Below are 19,550 nucleotides of genomic sequence, written 5' to 3' on the forward strand. Positions count from 1 at the left end.
TACCTGTACACATGTCAAAAAATTCAACTGATTTCTGACACACAAATGCTGCCTATATTGAACATCACACACAATGTTTGAAATATTAATTTTATTAGGAAAGCACTGGATAGTTGTATTAGATGATACAATCAATCACTTCATTGTAATGTGGTCTGAAGACATCAATTAGAATCTGGCTTTTCTCATCCACTCAACAAACATGTAAGCACCCACAAGTGCTAGGGACTAGAGATGCAGGCTAAACAGGACATCCTTGTTCTCAGAGAGCTTACACTCTAGCAGGAGGCCAATATTAAAGAAATATTTATGTTTCTCATATATATGTAACACATAGAAAGTGGCTGGTGCTTTATAAGAGCACATAGTGTCTAATCCAGCCCAGGGGAGTCAAAGAGACAAAAAGGTAAGTGTTTAGGGGAAGGTAGAATGGTACCGGCAGAGGGAACTCTGGATGGTGGACCCCAAGGTGGGAAGGACTCTATAGGTCCAAGGAACAAGAAATCTAGAAGAGCTGGAGCATTTGAGCATGAGGAAGAGTCATAGATGAGACAGAAGAAGGGATGTGATGATCGTGGTCCTAGAGAGCGTGAGGGGTCTGGTACTTTTACAGGGAACCAGTGAGACGTTTAAGCAAGGGAGGAACATCCCAGATGCACACTTAGAATGGTCATCTTCATCTCACAGTAAGAGAGAGGCAGTACTAGCTAAGACTGGATGTAGGAGACCACTTCTAAAGCCCATGGTAGTGAAAGACAAAAATAATGGGGAATTCAAGAGATAGGAGGCAAAAATCAATGGACCTTGATGATTGAATGTGAGTTTCCTATAAGACCATCGGTGCAGACATCCAGTACCTGTTAATATACACAGGTCTGGAGCTCAGGGAGAACAGTCTCGATGCAGGAATCATCCACATTCAGATAGCAACCGAAGCCATAAGGGCTGAAATGACCTGATGAGAATAAACCATTCTCAACCATGAGAAACACCTACATTTAAGAATGAAGAGAGGGCCAAGGGCTGAGTTGAGGGAATGGGGAGTTTCATAACAGAGTTTCAGTTTGGAATGATGAAAAGTTCTGGAGCTAGACAGTGGCCCGGTTGCATAGCCGTGTGACTGGGTTTCGTGCCACAGAACTGTGCAGCTAAAAATGGTTAAAATGGTACATTTTATGTTATATATATATTTTACCACAATTTTTTAAAAAGAATGAGGAGATACGTTCATGTTATTTTTGTATCTTTCAGAATCAGAATCTATTTATGTTTTACTAATGAAAAATCAGGACAAATGGAGAAGGGGGTGGGAGAGAAATGCGTGGAGGAAAAGGGCCTGGCAAAGGAGACAGAACAAAATGGGCCAAAGAGTTTGGTAGAAAACCTAGAGTTACAGTCTGGAAGCTAAGGATAGCACTGCTAGGAACAAGTGTTCAACTGCTCTTCGTGCCGCAGAGAATTCAGTCCAGTAACATCGGGAAAGAACCCACTGGCTTCAGCAACATGGAGGCCAACCTTGGAGCGGGCTGTTGGCAGTGGAAGTCAGTGAGGAGAGGGATAAAGAGAGATGGGGAGGAAAGGGAGCCCCCAGAGCAGACAGCAGCAAGTCTGACTGTTGGGGGAAGGAGCAGGATGGTGGCTGAGAGGCAAAGTAATAAATGCTTTTAAAAACTGTGTGTGTTAAAATAGCATCATGCATAATCACCAAAGCAATCATTTTGGTGGAAAAACAACTTTCTGTGAACAACCTCAATCATCCCTGGAATTTATAGGTTAGGGGACTTTTCACACTACGTGTGGGTTAAAAAGGCTAACTGTAAGTTATTCTCTTCATTTTATGGGTTGTAAATCTGCGCTGCAGAAAAACGTCTCTAAGAAAATGGACAAAGAATTAAAATACATCAAATAAATAGCCTCACTTTTTTTTTAAGGGAGAAGAGTAAAATGCATTGTGTTCAGGAAACAATTTCACTGTAACAGCCACATGTTGGGAAAGTCTAAAATTTTAAGGCTAGTAGCACTTCCATTTTTGGTGCACGTCCCATGGAAGATGCCTTGGATTCTAGTTACATCCTCAGGATACCAAAGTCAGTCTTCTGGATTGGTGCATTGAGCGCCGCACTAAGACTGAGACCCAGGACCAGTCTGGTGTCCACCGGATCGATAATCCCATCATCCCACAGCCTGGTGAAAGAACAAAACATAAATCATTAGGAATCCATCACCAAACAACCATTTACACAATTTACGTCCAAAAACGCTGAGATTTTTCCTTCAGGTCCTAGAGGCATCTACTGCTGAGCTCCAATGTACTACTTTCTCACAACCGAAACCACCTTCAAAGGAGGGGAAAGGAGAGAGAAAAATGATAGGACTTTCATCCCGGGCCCTCACAGAATGTCAGAGTGACCTATGGCTTTGGGAACTGCTTCAAGAAACTTCAGAATACTCCTTGATCTTAAAATATTTTACATATTTCAGGAAAATGTCTCCTGTTCCTCTTCTGCCAAACCAACTGTACAAGTTGATGGGTTCCTGTTATTAATATGGAAAGGCCCAGGAACCCACATAATAATCTTAAACCAAAGTCTCTACTGGAAAAGGTATATTCCCCCAAACTCCCATACTTTTAAGAAATGACAATTGCTGAAGAGACCTCACTACATTTGGCTAATAAAATACCTTCAATATAAGTCCTTTATTCTTTGCTACAATAGGAAAATAAGTAATTGCTTTAAGCCGCTTACAAAAGAAACTCTGAAGTAGGAATGTGTTTGCTTTTCACTGACAACCTCAATTTTATAAAGAAAAATGAATGAGAAATACTGTTTTTTAAAGGTCATTAGTAGGTGGCAGGTTAGCTTTCTTTAAACAAACTGCCTGCAGTATCTGGACAAGAGCATCAATTATTAAACCATACTTATATCGACAGACCATGAATCAAATCTTTGCTCATAAAACATTCATAATAGGGACCCTGAAGTATTAACAGCCAATAAGGGAAGGCCACCCTTGTCGTGCATAACCAAGGTCAACTGATTACACTCCCTTCTGCAGCCAACAGCAGAAGAATCCAGGGAGCACGGCGATGCCAGGGCCTCCTTCATGATGGCCACGAATAAGACCGCTTCAGGTAAGAGGCACCCATCAAACACCTGGAAAAGTTTGGACTGCAAAAAGAAGAGAGCAGAAGAAAGCGGGCATGCTGCACCTGTAAGATGAAGGATTAAGAGAAACACAGAAGGTCAGAGCAGCGATAAAGAAAAGACAGGTCCAACCATGGCAGAGCTGAAACAGACCACCGAAGCTTCTTGTTAAGCTAAGATTTCCTAAACCTGAGGAAGGGACCATAAATTGGCTTGAAAATCCTTTCATCTTGGAAAGAAAATTACTGTTCCCCTGCCACCAAGTGTTTTAACAGAAGGGTTACGTATCCTCAGATTAAAAGAAAAACCTTTGTGTCTTACAGTATTTATTTCCAAAGATGTATCTATCCGGGCCATATATTCTCCTGCCTTGAATACAGTCCATTTAAATAATAATACTGATGTAAGCATGAAAATAATAAGGGGTTCAGTCTTTCTCAAAAGATGACTTAGCCAGGGCTGAAAAACTTATTAATGGCTCACTATTTTTCAAAGTTTAATATTTCAACTGTCATTGTGAATTTCACTCACAATCTTACGGAGAAGCTTTAAAAAACTGTAGGTGAGCTTACAATTTATTATTTTCTCTTAAACCTTTTTTTAGGGTTTTCTATTTCCTCTTCTCTTTTATTGGCTACTATAGAAGTCTGTTTAAGTGATGGTAAACAAGACAATGTCTCTGTCTCCAAGACTATAAAATACTTTGGTCTTAATGAATCAATGACCCACAACAACAAAATATACCTGCAAACTTGCTGGCGAAAATACACATTAATGAGAAGAGAAAGGGGCCTTTTAAAGATGCCAAGTAGTGTTCTTTTTATTCTGAAATAATTATGGTCTTGAAAATAAGTATGTTCAGCCCTTGTACCCCCAGTGCTAGGAGCAGCGCCTGTCCCAGAAGTTGTGTTCGGATGACTGAATGGATTCTAATTTGTTATTTTCTTCTCTCCTTCCTCTCCAGTTTGCCTTCACCAGTAAATGACATAAGTCACAGCATAACCTAATTTTAAAAGACACAAATAGTTATTTGCTTTATTCCATCTGCCCAAGAGGTAAGAGGAGGATAGGAAGCTTAGATTATTCTTCCAAATGAAGAACATTAAAGTTGCTGAAAACAGAGGTCTGAAGGCATACACGCCAGCCCGTTTCCAGCCCAGGCAGGCCATGATCATTTATTACCTCATTAAGCAGGGCTAAGAAACAAACAGAACCAAGAGCTGCAGTGGCGTGTGAGGTGATTACTTGGTGTTGACACAGAGACCCTGGCTGTGAGTAATCTCCTTCGGAATGCACATGCACACTTGTTAGCAATGCCAACGAGTGTCCAGCCAGTCTCATGTTCAAAATGGGGTAAACAGGAAATAGTCAAAGAGAGTGGAATGACAGGAGTCCACATGTTGAAGCAAAAATGGTAAAAGAACGAATTCCTGAAAACGACACAGCCAGGTAACTCTTAACTTTTCAACTTTTCCGATCTGTAGGCCCAGACACTTCCCCCATAAGCAGGATAAGGAAGAAAGGGGGGAGGGTTGTAGAATCAAGACCAATGGTGGTGGGTACACAGCCCAGCCTGGAAATGGGGGGTGATATTTCAGCAGACATTCCCATTATAGAGATAACAATACGAAATTCGGCATGTCCGAATGTGCTGCTGTGGTTCCCATGAAAGCTGGACCAACCCAACCACCCGGATCTCTGTAAGGCTGCTTGAGCGCATGAGGGAGGTGGTCATTCCCTGGTTCCCACCTTGCACTGGAATAGTAAGGGTCTCCCTCTTCTTCAAACCTCTTAATGATGGGCTCTTTTAAGGCTGCTTCGTCAGCACTGGAGAACTGAAAGAAAAAGGACCATGAGTAAGTCCACTGCAGTAAAACAAGAGATCCACTCAAGAGAACCTAACAAATAAAGGGGCAAGCATTTCATGAGTAATGATGTTACAACCAACATCTTCATGGTGATATAATAGCAATTACAAAAGATGCTTTCCCACACACATGATCTCACTTGAGATGGGATTGTCACGCCGGTGCACCATTACACCTCCCTTATCAGAGACATCCTGAAGCTATTTAGTATAAGGTTCAAAACCAAGGGTATCATTGTGTAATCTAGCAGGGTCCAACAACAGATGTGAACTATACAGTGTAATGAAAAGGTAACCTTATATTTAGCAGCTTCGGCTGAAGGTGGACAAGTAGGGAATTTTCATTCAAAAGAGCCAAATTCAAAAAATTTTAAAGCTTAAAGGGGCAAAACAAGAACCACAACTTGAATAAATTCAAATAGCTCAGAGATGTTTTACCCTAATTAAAAACTTAGTGGCTTGCCCACCAGTATTGCCAGAAACAAGTGATAATTCAGGTGTAAAAATCTTTATGCAAACTAATTTTGAAAGCCTGAGAAGTATTTTCAACTTAAAAAGTATTTTTTGAGCACCTGGGTAGCTCAGTCATTAAGCATCTGCCTTCGGCTCAGGTCATGATCCCAGGGTCCTGGGATGGAGCCCCACATCAGGCTCCCTGCTTCTCCCTTTCCCACTCCCCCTGCTTGTGTTCTCTCTCTCGCTGTGTCTCTGTCAAATAAATAAATAAAATCTTTGAAAAAAAGAAAAAGGTATTTCACACCAAAAACAAATGACTTATTTCAAATAAATTCAACCTTCCTTTATGTACTTTCATAGTTTAATATTATTTTATGTCAAGAATTTGGAGGGAGGAGGCGCCTGGGTGGCTCAGTGGGTTAAGCCTCTGCCTTCGGCTCAGCTCGTGATCCCAGGGTCCTGGGATCGAACCCCACATCAGGCTCTCTGCTCAGCGGGGAGCCTGCTTCCCACCACCCTGCCCCACCTGCTTCTCTGCCTACCTGTGATCTCTGTCAAATAAATAGATAAAATCTTAAAAAAAAAAAAAAAAAATTTGGAGCAAGAACCACTAAAATCCTGTACTTTCCTTTCATATATAAAAACAGACAAATCCATGGATCTGTATGTCAAATTAACCAAAGAACAACTATCTAGTAAGAGACTGAGTTAAGGGGTAAGTCTTCAAAATATCAGGTAGAGGAGCAGGTGTCTCTCCTCTGAGCCTGCGTGGCTGAGCTGTTTAAACGTCTGACTCTTGATTTTGACTGGGGTCACGGTCTCAGGATTGTGAGACTGAGCTCCACGGGGGGTCCCTACTCATCGGAGAGTCGGCTTGAGGATTCTCTCCCTCACCCTCTCCACCCTCCCGATACACACTCTCTCCCTCTCTAAATAAATACATAAAATCTTTAAAAATATATGTATCCGGTAGAATTTCATACCCCTGCCACCCCTAACATACACATACAAATATACCTTTCATTTAGGTTTATTACAAATCAGTACTGAAGTGAATATGAAACCTCAGTTTTAGGTGTGCAGAGTTCCTGCTGCTTGGAAAAGATAATTTAGAACACGGCGCATGCACGGAAAGCATTCAGGGAGGTAGGGCCTGCCCTCCACGCTTCTCTTATCCCCATCCCACCAACTAGACAGCTGACCAGATGACCCCTAAATGGCAGGAAAGTGAGCCTTCAAGGAAGGCCTCCTCCATGTTACGCCCTGTTACGATACAACAGCACACCTGAACGATTCCAAGAACATGCACCAGTTATCTGAAGGCTTGGTGCTTACACAAAATAGTTGTTCATAAGTTCTCACTAATAAAAATTAGTGAAGGGGCATCTGGGTGGCTCCATCAATTAAGCCTCCACCTCCTGATTTGGACTCAAGTCATCATCTCAGGGTCATGGAATTGAGCCCTGAGTCAGACTCCATACTCGGCAGAGAAGTTGCTGAGATTCTCTCTCTCCCTCTGCCCCGCTACCACCCCCGCACTGCTCCCCCCACTCACTCACGCACGCGTGCACTCTCTCTCTCACAAAAAAAAAATTAATGCAAAACTTCAGAGGAATCTCTGAGACACACACAAAAGGATCCACTTTAAAAACCTGCAGTGAAGAATCTGTCTTGATAAATTACCTTGTTGTTCACTCAACCCTTAGACTGAGTCAGCCCCCAGAATGTCAGCTCTGCAAGGGGCAGGAACCACATTTTTTCTGAGTCATGTAAATTTTCTCTGGAGCTTGGGAGCACGCTGTACCCTGTGGAGTCCTTTTTTGTTTGATGTTACTGATGAGACCTAAAAAATAATCACTTCCAGTGCCCCTTATTAACATGCAGCAAAACTAAAAGCAGCCGCTTGCTGATTTGCCTTTCATCAAGCAGCCAGTGACCTCTCTGTTTTCCTCCACTTATCCCTGCACAGTATAATGTTATTCATTTCTCAATTAGATGACTGAGCTCTCCCACTCAAAGCCAATCTGAGGAGAAACTGAAAAAAAAAAAAAAAAAATCTGCTGCTTTCAGTCCTAAAATCACATTTCTTTAAATCACATTTCTTTAAATCTAACTGCAAATGACAAAGAACCAAGTATCTTTATGCCTCGGGCCCTCAGGCATAGTTTCCAGAGCGTTTTCTTGGAGATTTGGAAAAATTACAAGAAGGGACCTCAAATTAAGTGGCTTTAAGAAGAGGCACAGAGCATATGCAAGTCGACATTGCTCGAAGTCAGCATCTTCTAAGTGAAGCTAGGCCCTGGGGTAAGACACTGACCTATGAACACCAAGGGGTTCTGGGCACCCTGCTCCCTGCCGCCAGAGTGTTCAGTGGTAAAAGCCAAACCGGAGAAGCAGAAGAAATGACATTTACCTGTTTCCCTTCACGTGCTCTTTGGTCCTTTGCTACTGTGGCCAACACATTGGCTGCCTGCTCTCCTCCCATCACTGAGATGCGAGCGTTCGGCCACAGGTAGAGGAATCTTGGGCTATGGGGGGAGAAAGGAAAAAATGATCAAGTTAATTCACTGTACAACACTGAGATTTTCACAGACTTGTGTTTATCTTCTAAATTAGTAGTTCTTCATTCTAGCTGTGCATTACTAGGGGATTTTTTTTTTTTTTAAACCAAGCTCAAAACCCACCCCAGGCTAATTTCCAGAGGTGTGGCCTGAACAGAGTAGGATTTCTAAGTTCTCCAGATGATTGTGATGTGTTCTGATAAATTTTATTTTTCCATCTCATCTCAATTTACTGAGCCTAAAAACATTCAAAATATCCCCTTATTACCTGTGGTCATGTCCTGTTTTCCATTCCTGATATAAAATAAAGACTTGCTGCTTTTTTATTTTTTAGTTTTACTAGAAGATTATCAAGTTTGTTAACCTTTTCAAACCAAACAACTCTGGGCTTCCCTGATTCTTCCATCTTTATAATTTCCTGTTTCCTATTTTTCTTGTGCTTAATATGCTGTTCTTCTGTGAACTTCCTGAGCTGGCTCATTGATTTTTGGCCTTCTTTTCATTCATACATATATATTTACATCTACTATACATGTTCCTCAAAGCAAGACTTTGGCTGCATCACATAAGTTATGACATGTAGTATTTTTGTTATCAGCCATTTCAAAATATTTCCTGATTCCCATTGTGGATATCTTCCAAGTAGCATGTTTTGTCTTAAACTTCACTTCACTCCTCCAGATGATACAAATTATGGTATCACTGATCAAGATGTGCAAATGACATTCTGTGTTTCAAATAAACCCATAACGACCGGACCATTTGTAATTAGACTTGAAGTGTGATTCTTTCAGAGAAAATCATGACAACCACCTACCTATATGCTCTGCCACACATCCCATAGTTTCCAGCCCCGTAAGACCCCCCAATGATGATGGTTATTTTAGGCACTTTGGCACAGGCTACAGCAGCCACCATCTTGGCACCATCCTTGGCAATCCCTTCAGCTTCATATTCTCTACCAACCATAAATCCTAAAAGAAAGGAAAGAAAAAAGCCTCTGGATGATGGAATTTATGTGCAGAAGTCAAGCCCAACATGGTATTTGAAGGACATCCTGCCAACTATATTTTACTATAAGGCCTCTCACTGTAACAACATATTTATATGTGAAATCTATCTCCCAAAAAGTGTGCTTTAAAAGAGCAAATAAAATTGCTCCTAATCACTTCTAAAATTTCCCTTAGAATGGGTCATCTGGATGCACACAAATATCTTCAAGTGAGATAAAGATGCAAGAAACTCATCTTCAAGAAATGCTCTCAGAACAGCAATGTGGTGATGAAAGCACCTGAGCCAACAAGCTAAAGACAAAGGGCTATGGCGAGCCCAACTGTGAGGCCTCCAGTACTCACGGACCTGCTTCAGTACAGAAACTGCTCCTTCTGAAATGCTGCTTTACACCTCTGAGGAACTAAAGATGAATGTTTCATAGATGCTAAGAGCTCCTGCCAGTGACTCAATAGCAAGGTGGAAAAATTTTCCACAGTTACAGGTTCCCTCTACTACCTCAAGTTCCCAGCTCTGCTGAAAATGCTCTGCACTCATACTGGGCCTTCTGGGCCTTGGGCGCATTCCTCCTTCCCTCACGAAACCCAAGTCAGGCTTCATGTGGCTCCCTCCCCACCCATAGACTCACTTGCCTGACTGTCACTATTTTTGCTTTGCAAGTCCCCAGCCATGGAGTCATCCGATTCCACTCAGTTTCTATGAGACGCCTATACGAGCTATGGATACAGTGGTACTGATAGGACGGCCCTCACCCTCGCTGGGCACGATGTGCTGCCCTGCGACCCCTCCGAGGAGGGCCCTCACATAGCTCAGAGCTCCCCTTTCTGCCTTGTCCTAACTCCGTGAAACCTTCCACAGTAGCCATCTCAAGGAGCAGCTATCTTCAAGCTCTGCTTCCTCACCCAGAACCCCACCACCTCTCTAGTCCCTGTAGATGACTCCACCTTTAAAAAGATTATGACACCTCACTTGTCTTTCTCTAATCCTTCCCAGCACTAGAAAAACATCATCATGCTCCCTACCTTCCTCTACTCTCATGTCTATGAAAGAAATCAGAGTTACTCAACAACTGTCCCTGAGCCTTCTTCTCTTCTCTAGGGGTGTTCTTATCTCTTCCCACAGCTTTAAATAACATCCCCATATTCTGTCGAGGCCTACATTTTCACCTGCAGCTAACACATGTCTTCTGTGCTCAAGATTTATTCAACTGCCTTCTGCGTACATATCTCCATGAATGTCACAAGTCCCTCAAATGCAAGGTTGCAAAACCAAACCCAACCTCGGCTCTCTGCCCCCACCCAAATAGACACCAAAAACCAAAAACGTAGGTCTATCTTTCAGGAAGAAAGTTTGCTCTATTGGTGGTTAAGAAACCATGAACCATTATTAAAAACAAGGTCCCGAGACTAGTGAAGCCTCAGAATCCTTTTTAGTTGCCCTATTACCAGGTTTGCCACATAGGACCCCCTCAGGCTACTGTCTGGATAGAATGCCTCTCAAAACTCATCTAACCAAGTATCATAAACTTAAGAGCAGCACCAGATAAACATGTCTTAGCAACAGGGCTATTTAAAGCCCTGCTGCCCAACATGAGCCAAACTCCTTTTTCTTGTGAAGGCTTGCTCGATTCTAAGAACTAATTAAGAGCCCTCCTTCCTTTGACCCTGAAATAACCACGGTCACTTAGAAGACGGGGTGGGGGGCAGTTTTCAGCTAACCAACATATCTAAGTGCAACATACAATATAAATAGTAGAATCCTAGAATTCTAAGAAAAAGAAATCTATCATCATAAAAAAACCTTAAAAATCATTGCATCCACTCTATTATAATCATCAGTGAAACATGAAATCCAGAAAGATGATACTGCGCATACCATTCTTTGTGGAGTGTAAACTCAAATCCTCAGACTCCCATTCAAGAGTGAAAAAGAGTCAACAGACCTTTTGTAATATGTCGCTTCAGGCAGAACTAACTACACAGGAAAAGATGAAGGAAAGGGTGAACCATAGCATGTGCTAGAAATCCTTTAAGGAAAACAAAGTGCTAGCAAACAGACGATGGGTCAGACAACGCCCTCAGAGTGAGATCAGAGAGTGTTCCTGGTAGAGAACACAGCCGTCCTGCTGCTGGAAGGCCAGGTCTGCGTGTGGACAGGCAAAGGGAGGCCGTCTGACCGTGATATGTGGAACTCAGAAACTGCTCCATCCAAATATGGATCAACTTTTCATCTGTTTGATTCATGAAGGGTTAACCCTTGCCCTACGAAGAGTATCCATTAGACCTTTCCTCTATGACAGAAGTGTTCTAGGTCTATACTGTCCAATACTGGAGTCATACTGGACAGTGCAGCTCTGGAATAATGCAACAGAACTGATTAAGCTATTTTCTTACCTGTAATGTTTTGAAGGAACAGCAGAGGAATATTCCTTTGGCAGCACATCTGGACGAAGTGAGCCCCCTAACAGCGAAAAAGATAATCTTTTTAAAGAAGGGGTAAGGAATCCGCACCCATCGTGCATCCTACAAACACCATAGCTGGGTCAGCGTTAAGAACGAGCGCCCTGTGGTTGGCTAGTAACAACACACCGTGCGGACCAACGGCCATCGGGACATGTGACTGTGCTGGTAGCGCGTCTGTTTTGCAGTTGCCTGTGTGATCACCGGCACACAGCTGGAGGGGTGAAGTCAATCACTTAACATGTGGAACAGCAAATGACACTCAAGAAATGAAGAGAAGAACTGCTTGTCAGGGGGAATTCCTGAGCATAAGATAATTCCTTCGTTTTCTACTTTAAGAGAAAACAGAATATAAACACTTCCAAGACAAGCATTCTCATAGTTTTAGGCTATGTACATGTCATCCATGGCATTTATAATTCATGTATCTTATAAGAACTTTTTAAAACACTGGCTATTTCTTTATTAACATATAATGTATTAAAACACTGGATTTTTTAAATAGTGCTCTAGTTGGGATGCCTGTGTGGCTCAGTTAAGCGTCTGCCTTTGGTTCAGGTTGTGATTCCAGAGTCCTGGGATCGAGTCCCACATCAGGCTCCCTGTTCAGCGGGGAGCCTGGTTCTCCCTCTGCCTGCTGCTCCCCCTGCTTGTGCTCATTCTCTCACTCTCTAACAAATAAATAAATAAAATCTTTTAAAAATTTAAAATAAAAATAAAACAAAAATAGTGCTCTAGATAAAACAGGTTAATGTAAGCCTCCATAAAAACTGTTCAATCACTAACACGCACAACACACACACACACACACACACACACACACACATGTTCACGTGCATGTACACAATGCTCTGCCTGCTAAGGCATCTGGTTAAATATTTTAAAGCTTTTATGTAATAAACTTTCATCCATTACTTGGCCTTCAAAGCCAATTATGTTTAAATTAAAATAGAAAATCTTGAAACATGTTTAAGAGTACTTGCCTTTTTTGCAGACTCAGAAAAGAGAACTCCATTATTTCCAACGATACCTATAGGGTATCCAAATATTCTAGCAAATCCTCAAAAGAAAATTGAAAAAAATATTTATGTATTTCAGAGGGCTTTTAACTCACAGCTAATAGACAGTTACACATTCCTTAACTTCAGATGAAAGGTAAAAATACGGAGATTTTGTCCAGGGTACAGAACAGCTTGGGTCATAATGTTTCATTTCGAAGGTATCAGGAGTCTGGGTGTTGTGCTTCCTTGAGTGCACTCTGTGTAAAATTGTCACTTGTCTGACTGGTTGGTTTGGTTAGATGACGGGGTTAGAGTGTCACCCATTCATTCCTATAGTGTATGTCCAAGTGCCCTACTAGGTACCAGACAGAGGATATTCTGAAATGGAATGAATCACAGATGGAGAGCTCTCCACCAGTTTCAGGTCACTGGCTTGCCTGAAAATGCCTGTGGTGATGACAAGCCCTCAAGGTAAAGGGGATAAACTCAGCAAAAGCAGACTTGCTTTCAAAAGCAGGAACACAGTCAAACCTGGGGGTTGTGAGTTTCCAGTAACAAACTTATAAGCAGCTAAGCTTATAAGAATGGCTCTCACCACCACTCCTGTTCCCATTGCAATCACCCACCATCCATACAGACATAAGAGAGAAGTAAGGGAGAGGGAAAGGAAGGATAAGACTATGTGAGGGAGAAACCTGAGGTAACTTTAGGAGGTTTTTACAAACCTGAAAAACTTGGCTAGAGAGAGCTTCCCAAGAGTGAACTTCAACAAGCCTGCATAGGACTCTAAACAGGTGTCAAAGACTTGGAACCCAAGAGTCAATGAACTGGGGCATCTGGGTGGCTCAGTGGGTTAAAGCCTCTGCCTTCGGCTCGTGTCATGATCCCAGGGTCCTGGGATCAAGCCCCGCATCAGGCTCTCTGCTCAGCGGGGAGCCTGCTTCCTCCTCTCTCTCTGCCTGCCTCTCTGCCTACTTGTGATCTCTGTCAAATAAATAAATAAAATCTTAAAAAAAAAAAAAAAGAGTCAATGAACTGTGCTTGTTGAAATGGGTCCAAGAAAGCATGTGACCAAAGTGCCCAGAACCGGACTCTGTCTTCAAGCTCAAGACGCACAGGCCGCTGCTGAGATATCTCTGGTATGTGACACAAGCAGGTGCTCGCAAAATCGCTGAAGATAAATTAATGAATGAGACAGAATGTCAACCTACTAATACACCAGAACATTAAACGGTTAAAATTTGTTTTTAAAAAATTTGTTTTACTCTGGCCTTGCCTTGGTTTTCTTGGTCTTTCAGTCCTAAAACCCCAGCCAGAAGCCTAGGCTGTCCATCTTAAATGGCACTGCCACTTACAGAGGGAAATGCAGAACGGTGACCATCCCCAGAGGTCAGAGTTCAGCCTCATCCCACAGAAACAGCTAGGAACCTAGTACATCTCTCGGCAGTGTGGTACTAACCCTAAGGTATATTGCCCCGTGAGCTATTTAGAGTTTCAACCCTAGCCTGGCCTGGGATCTCCAGGCACAGCACCAGATAAGTAGGCCACATACCCTACCATATTAGAGACACAGAGGAAGTGCCTTCACCAAATTCCTTCGGGCCAAACAGGAAAGCAAAATGTCCGAGAAACTACTAGGGCCTACATAAGGCAAGTGCGCAGGCAGGAGGAAACTCTTCGGAGGGGTCAGAGAACCTGATCCTCAGAAAAATCTGTCCTTCTCCCTCTCCCCAATACTTTCCCCTCTCACGACCCTGCATGCCCCTCTTCTCTTTCTCACATCCCTTTCCTTTCCCTAGTCTTATCTGAATTCCAGTACAGTCAGGAAGGGATACAGGAACTACGTATATCCTTAGTATCCTAGGGGACAAAGGTACCACAAGTCTTTTAGCAAGTAAGGGGCAAATTCATAAAAAGAGATGACCAGGACAGCCCATCTGTCTTTGGGGAAAGAAGCATAAAACAGCTCTGACTTGTTTCAAACTGCTGCACAAGAGGTTACATCCTGAACTATTTCGTCACAAATCCTGAATATATATCAAACAAAAAGCTCTTAATCACTTAGACACCTCAATACAAAAACATAAATTCCACTCCCAGTGTGAACCCTTTGCTCATAAATCAAACCAGAAGAAAAGTGTGATTCATCCTTAAGCCTCAACGTGTATTTGCAATTTGGATTTTTATAGTGAGTTCTATTTTTTTTTTTACTCTGATATGTTGTCTTCAGGTGACTTACTATATTTTCTAGCTTTCAAAAGACCAAATAAAATTCACAGAATTCATTTTGTCATTTATCCAAGACAGATTATTATGGGTCTAGCATCTATGTTTCAAATACTTTTCTTCAAAAGCCTACAAACTCAACACTTCAGATGAACAGATGAACTTTTATAAACAGCCTTATTTTGTTTTGTTTTTTTTTCTCAGATTTGGTTTTCTGTCCTGTATTCTCAATCTAGTATTTACATGATTCAACATTAGACCTACACAGAGGCTACAAGAAGGTGTAACACACTTAATGTCCTTCTAGGAGACTTAACACCATATAAAACTTGCTAGCATACAATTGCACCCAAAACTATAAGATACCTAGGAATAAACCTAACCAAAGAGGCTAAGAATCTATATCCAGAAAACTACAAAGTACTCATGAAAGAAATTGAGGAAGACACAAAGAAATGGAAAAATGTTCCATGCTCCTGGATTGGAAGAATAAATATTGTGAAAATGTCTATGCTACCTAAAGCAATCTACACATTTAATGCAATCCCTATCAAAATACCATTCTTTTTTTTTTTCAAAGAAATGGAACAAATGATCCTAAAATTTATATGGAACCAGAAAAGACCTCGAATAGCCAAAGGAATATTGAAAAAGAAAGCCAAAGTTGGTGGCATCACAATTCCGGACTTCAAGTATTACAAAGCTGTCATCATCAAGACAGCATGGTACTGGCACAAAAACAGACACATAGATCAATGGAACAGAATAGAGAGCCCAGAAATAGACCCTCAACTCTATGGTCAACTCATCTTCGACAAAGCAGGAAAGAATGTCCAATGGAAAAAAGACAGCCTCTTCAATAAATGGTGCTGGGAAAATTGGACAGCCACATGCAGAAAAATGAAATTGGACCACTTCCTTACACCACACACGAAAATAGACTCAAAATAGATGAAGGACCTCAATGTGAGGAAGGAATCCATCAAAATCCTTGAGGAGAACGCAGGCAGCAACCTCTTCGACCTCAGCCGCAGCAACGTCTTCCTAGGAACATCGGCAAAGGCAAGGGAGACAAGGGCAAAAATGAACTATTGGGATTTCATCAAGATCAAAAGCTTTTGCACAGCAAAGGAAACAGTTAACAAAACCAAAAGACAACTGACAGAATGGGAGAAGATATTTGCAAAGGGCTAGTGTCCAAAATCTATAAGGAACTTAGCAAACTCAACACCCAAAGAACAAACAATCCAATCAAGAAATGGGCAGAGGACATGAACAGACATTTCTGCAAAGAAGACATCCAGATGGCCAACAGACACATGAAAAAGTGCTCCACATCACTCGGCATCAGGGAAATACAAATCAAAACCACAATGAGATATCACCTCACACCAGTCAGAATGGCTAAAATTAACAAGTCAGGAAATGACAGATGCTGGCGAGGATGCGGAGAAAGGGGAACCCTCCTCCACTGTTGGTGGGAATGCAAGCTGGTGCAACCACTCTGGAAGACAGCATGGAGGTTCCTCAAAATGTTGAAAATAGAACTACCCTATGACCCAGCAATTGCACTACTGGGTATTTACCCTAAAGATACAAACATAGTGATCCGAAGGGGCACGTGTACCCGAATGTTTATAGCAGCAATGTCTACAATAGCCAAACTATGGAAAGAACCTAGATGTCCATCAACAGATGAATGGATAAAGAAGATGTGGTATATATACACAATGGAATACTATGCAGCCATCAAAAGAAATGAAATCTTGCCATTTGCGACGACGTGGATAGAACTAGAGGGTATCATGCTTAGTGAAATAAGTCAATCGGAGAAAGACAACTATCATATGATCTCCCTGATATGAGGACGTGGAGATGCAACATGGGAGGTTAGGGGGATAGGAGAAGAATAAATGAAACAAGATGGGGATGGGAGGGAGACAAACCATAAAGGACTCTTAATCTCACAAAACAAACTGGGGGTTGCTGGGGGGAGGTGGGGTTGGGAGAGGGGGAGGGGGTTATGGACATTGGGGAGGGTATGTGCTATGGTGAGTGCTTTGAAGTGTATAAACCTGGTGATTCACAGACCTGTACCCCTGGGGATAAAAATACATTATATGTTTATTAAAAAAAAAAAAAGAAAGAAAGAAAAGAAAGGATGAATACCCAACTTTTGTTGCAACATGGACGGGACTGGAAGTGATTATGCTGAGTGAAATAAGTCAAGCAGAGAGAGTCAAGTATCATATGGTTTCACTTATTTGTGGAGCATCACAAATGACATGGAGGACATTGGGAGATGGAGAGGAGAAGGAAGTTGAGGGAAATTGGAAGGGAGGCGAACCAGAAGAGACTATGGACTCTGAAAAACAACCTGAGGGTTTTGAAGGGGCGGGGGTGGGAGGTTGGGGGAACCAGGTGGTGGGTAATAGGGAGGGCACGTATTGCATGGAGCACTGGGTGTTGTGCAAAAACAATGAATACTGTTATGCTGAAAAAATAAATTAATTAATTAATATTTTTAAAAAAAACTTGCTAGCAGAACTAAAGACTACAGAACCACAGAAACAGTGCTGAAGTTTTCAAAATTATTACAAATTATCCAGAGGAACAAAAAGAACTACAAATATTTCTGCTAACTTTGCTTTGATAAGAAGCTTTTTAAGAGAGGGAGAGAGAAGTGGGGTAAGGAGCAGATAGAGAGGGAGGGAGAGAATCTTAAGCAGGTTCCATGCCCAGTGCAGAGTCTGACATGGGGCTTGATCCCATGACCCTAAGATCATGACCTGAGTCAAAATCAAGAGATACTTAACCGACTGAGCCACCCAGGTGCCCCAATATGAAGCTTTTTATAGAGTGAAGACCACCAAGTCTCAGACAAGGGCCTTCTCAGACAAGGGCCTTTACCACAGCATCTAGCCGTCATCGTTGCAAACCCCAGGTCTATGAAGCCATTCAGCTACACATGACCTTCACAAAACAACTTTTGAATATAGACCCACACACTTGTACCACTCTAAGTAACAAAGTTCAGGGGAAGTACATCAATACCTTATGACATGAGCTCATTTATTTTCAAAGCAATAGAAAATGTTCAGGGGCATCTTACTGGCTCAGCCAGGAGAACACAGGACTTCTTGATCTCAGGGTTGTAGGTACAACATTGGGTGTAGAGATTACTTAAAAATGAAATCTTAAGAAAGAAAGAAAGAAAGAAAGAAAGAAAGAAAGAAAGAAAGAAAGAAAGAAAGAAAAGAAAAAAAGAAGGAAAGAAAGAAAATGCTCATATTTTCGATTCTTTGCCTTTATACCTGTAACTAATGTGTCTCCATAGAAGGCTTTGAACTCGTTGAATTTGCTTCCATCCACGATTCTAGCAATAACCTAAGAAGAAAAATAACAATATTCCAGAGAGATTACATTACAAAAGAATTTTTACATTGAAGTTATTCATAAGGGAAACAACTTCACTGTTAAGTTGTCACTTTCATAGCATTTAACCCTAGAGAGTCTTCTCACTAGAATTTCACTTTCTATGTGTGGTTAAGGCCCTGACATTAGTATGGGCCCTGGTTTTATACCACACGGTAAGAGCTACGGCACCATGTTACAGACCAGAGAAGCACAGAGACTATGAGGGCTGGGAGCTGGACTCAGAACTTCAGGAGCTGTTCAAAAGATTGGCAAAGGGTCGGTGATTTAACCACAAAGCATGGTAGAGGCTAAGAGTCAGGAGACTTCGCCTCCGAACGAAGGGATCGCACAGCATCTGCATGTCCTGGATAAAGTCTCAGTTCTCACAGTGAAGAGAGACTTCACAAAAGTTGTGAGGATGTGATAAGCCTAAAAAAATAATGCTGAGGTGTACTTGGGTGGCTCAGTGGGTTAAGCCTCTGCCTTCGGCTCAGGTCATGATCTCAGGGTCCTGGGATCAAGCCCCATGTCGGGCTCTCTGCTTGGCGGGGAGTTTACTGCCCCCTCTCTCTCTGCCTGCCTCTCTGACTACTTATGATCTCTCTCTCTGTCAAATAAATAAATAAAATCTTAAAAAAAAAAAATGCTCAGATGAAGACCCAGCTCTGACTCCCAGGCCTACTGCTGAGAAACTAGAGGCATAGACTGATTACTTAAAATCCTAAGCCTCAGTTTTTCATCTGATTAAAAAAATAATAATAAGGTGCCTCTTAGTACAGTAGGTAATGCATCAGTCTCATAAAAAAAATAATAATAAGGGGAACCCTCTTACCCCACTGATGGGAAAGCAAACTGGGGCAGCTACTCTGGAAAACAGTATGGAGGTACCTCAAAAAGTTTAAAAAAAAAAAAAAAAGAACTACCCTATAACCCAGCAAATGCTTTACTAGGTATTTACCCAAAGGATACAAGAATACTGATTTGAAGGGACACATGCACCCTGATGTTGATAGCAATATTATCTCCAATAGCCAAACTACAGAGAGAGCCCAAATGTCCATTAACTGATGAATGGATAAAGATATTATACACACACACACACATAAACACACACACACAGGAATATTACTTAGTCATCAAAAAGAATGAAATCTTGCCATTTGCAACAACATGGATGGAACTAGAGTATATTATGCTGTGTGAATTATTCAGAGAAAGACAATTATCATATGACTTCACTTATATAAGGAATTTCAGAAACAAAAGAGATGAACATGGGAAGGGGGAAAAAGAGGGGAAAAACACTATAAGGGACTCTTAACAAAAGAGAGAACAAACTGAAGGCTGATGGAGGGAGGTGGGTGGTGGATGGGCTAGATGGGTGATGGGGATTAAAGAAGGTACTT

General features: G+C 41.8%; 1 protein-coding gene across 1 annotated transcript in view; it reads right to left on the reverse strand.

Annotated features, from left to right (window-relative positions):
* Positions 1 to 76: 76 nt before the first annotated feature.
* MCCC2 (methylcrotonyl-CoA carboxylase subunit 2) overlaps positions 77 to 19,550 on the reverse strand; it is a 68,966-nt gene continuing 49,492 nt past the window's right edge. Inside the window, exons 11-17 of the mRNA XM_046000844.1 lie at positions 18,042 to 18,114; positions 12,484 to 12,560; positions 11,435 to 11,501; positions 8,848 to 9,004; positions 7,883 to 7,997; positions 4,896 to 4,981; positions 77 to 2,184 (exon numbers count right to left, since the gene is read on the reverse strand). Coding sequence (XP_045856800.1) covers positions 2,067 to 2,184; positions 4,896 to 4,981; positions 7,883 to 7,997; positions 8,848 to 9,004; positions 11,435 to 11,501; positions 12,484 to 12,560; positions 18,042 to 18,114 — 693 coding nt within the window. The 3' untranslated portion in view covers positions 77 to 2,066. The remainder of the gene's footprint in view (positions 2,185 to 4,895; positions 4,982 to 7,882; positions 7,998 to 8,847; positions 9,005 to 11,434; positions 11,502 to 12,483; positions 12,561 to 18,041; positions 18,115 to 19,550) is intronic.

Source organism: Meles meles, chromosome 3 (assembly GCF_922984935.1).
Source record: "Meles meles chromosome 3, mMelMel3.1 paternal haplotype, whole genome shotgun sequence".
Lineage (NCBI taxonomy): Eukaryota > Metazoa > Chordata > Mammalia > Carnivora > Mustelidae > Meles > Meles meles.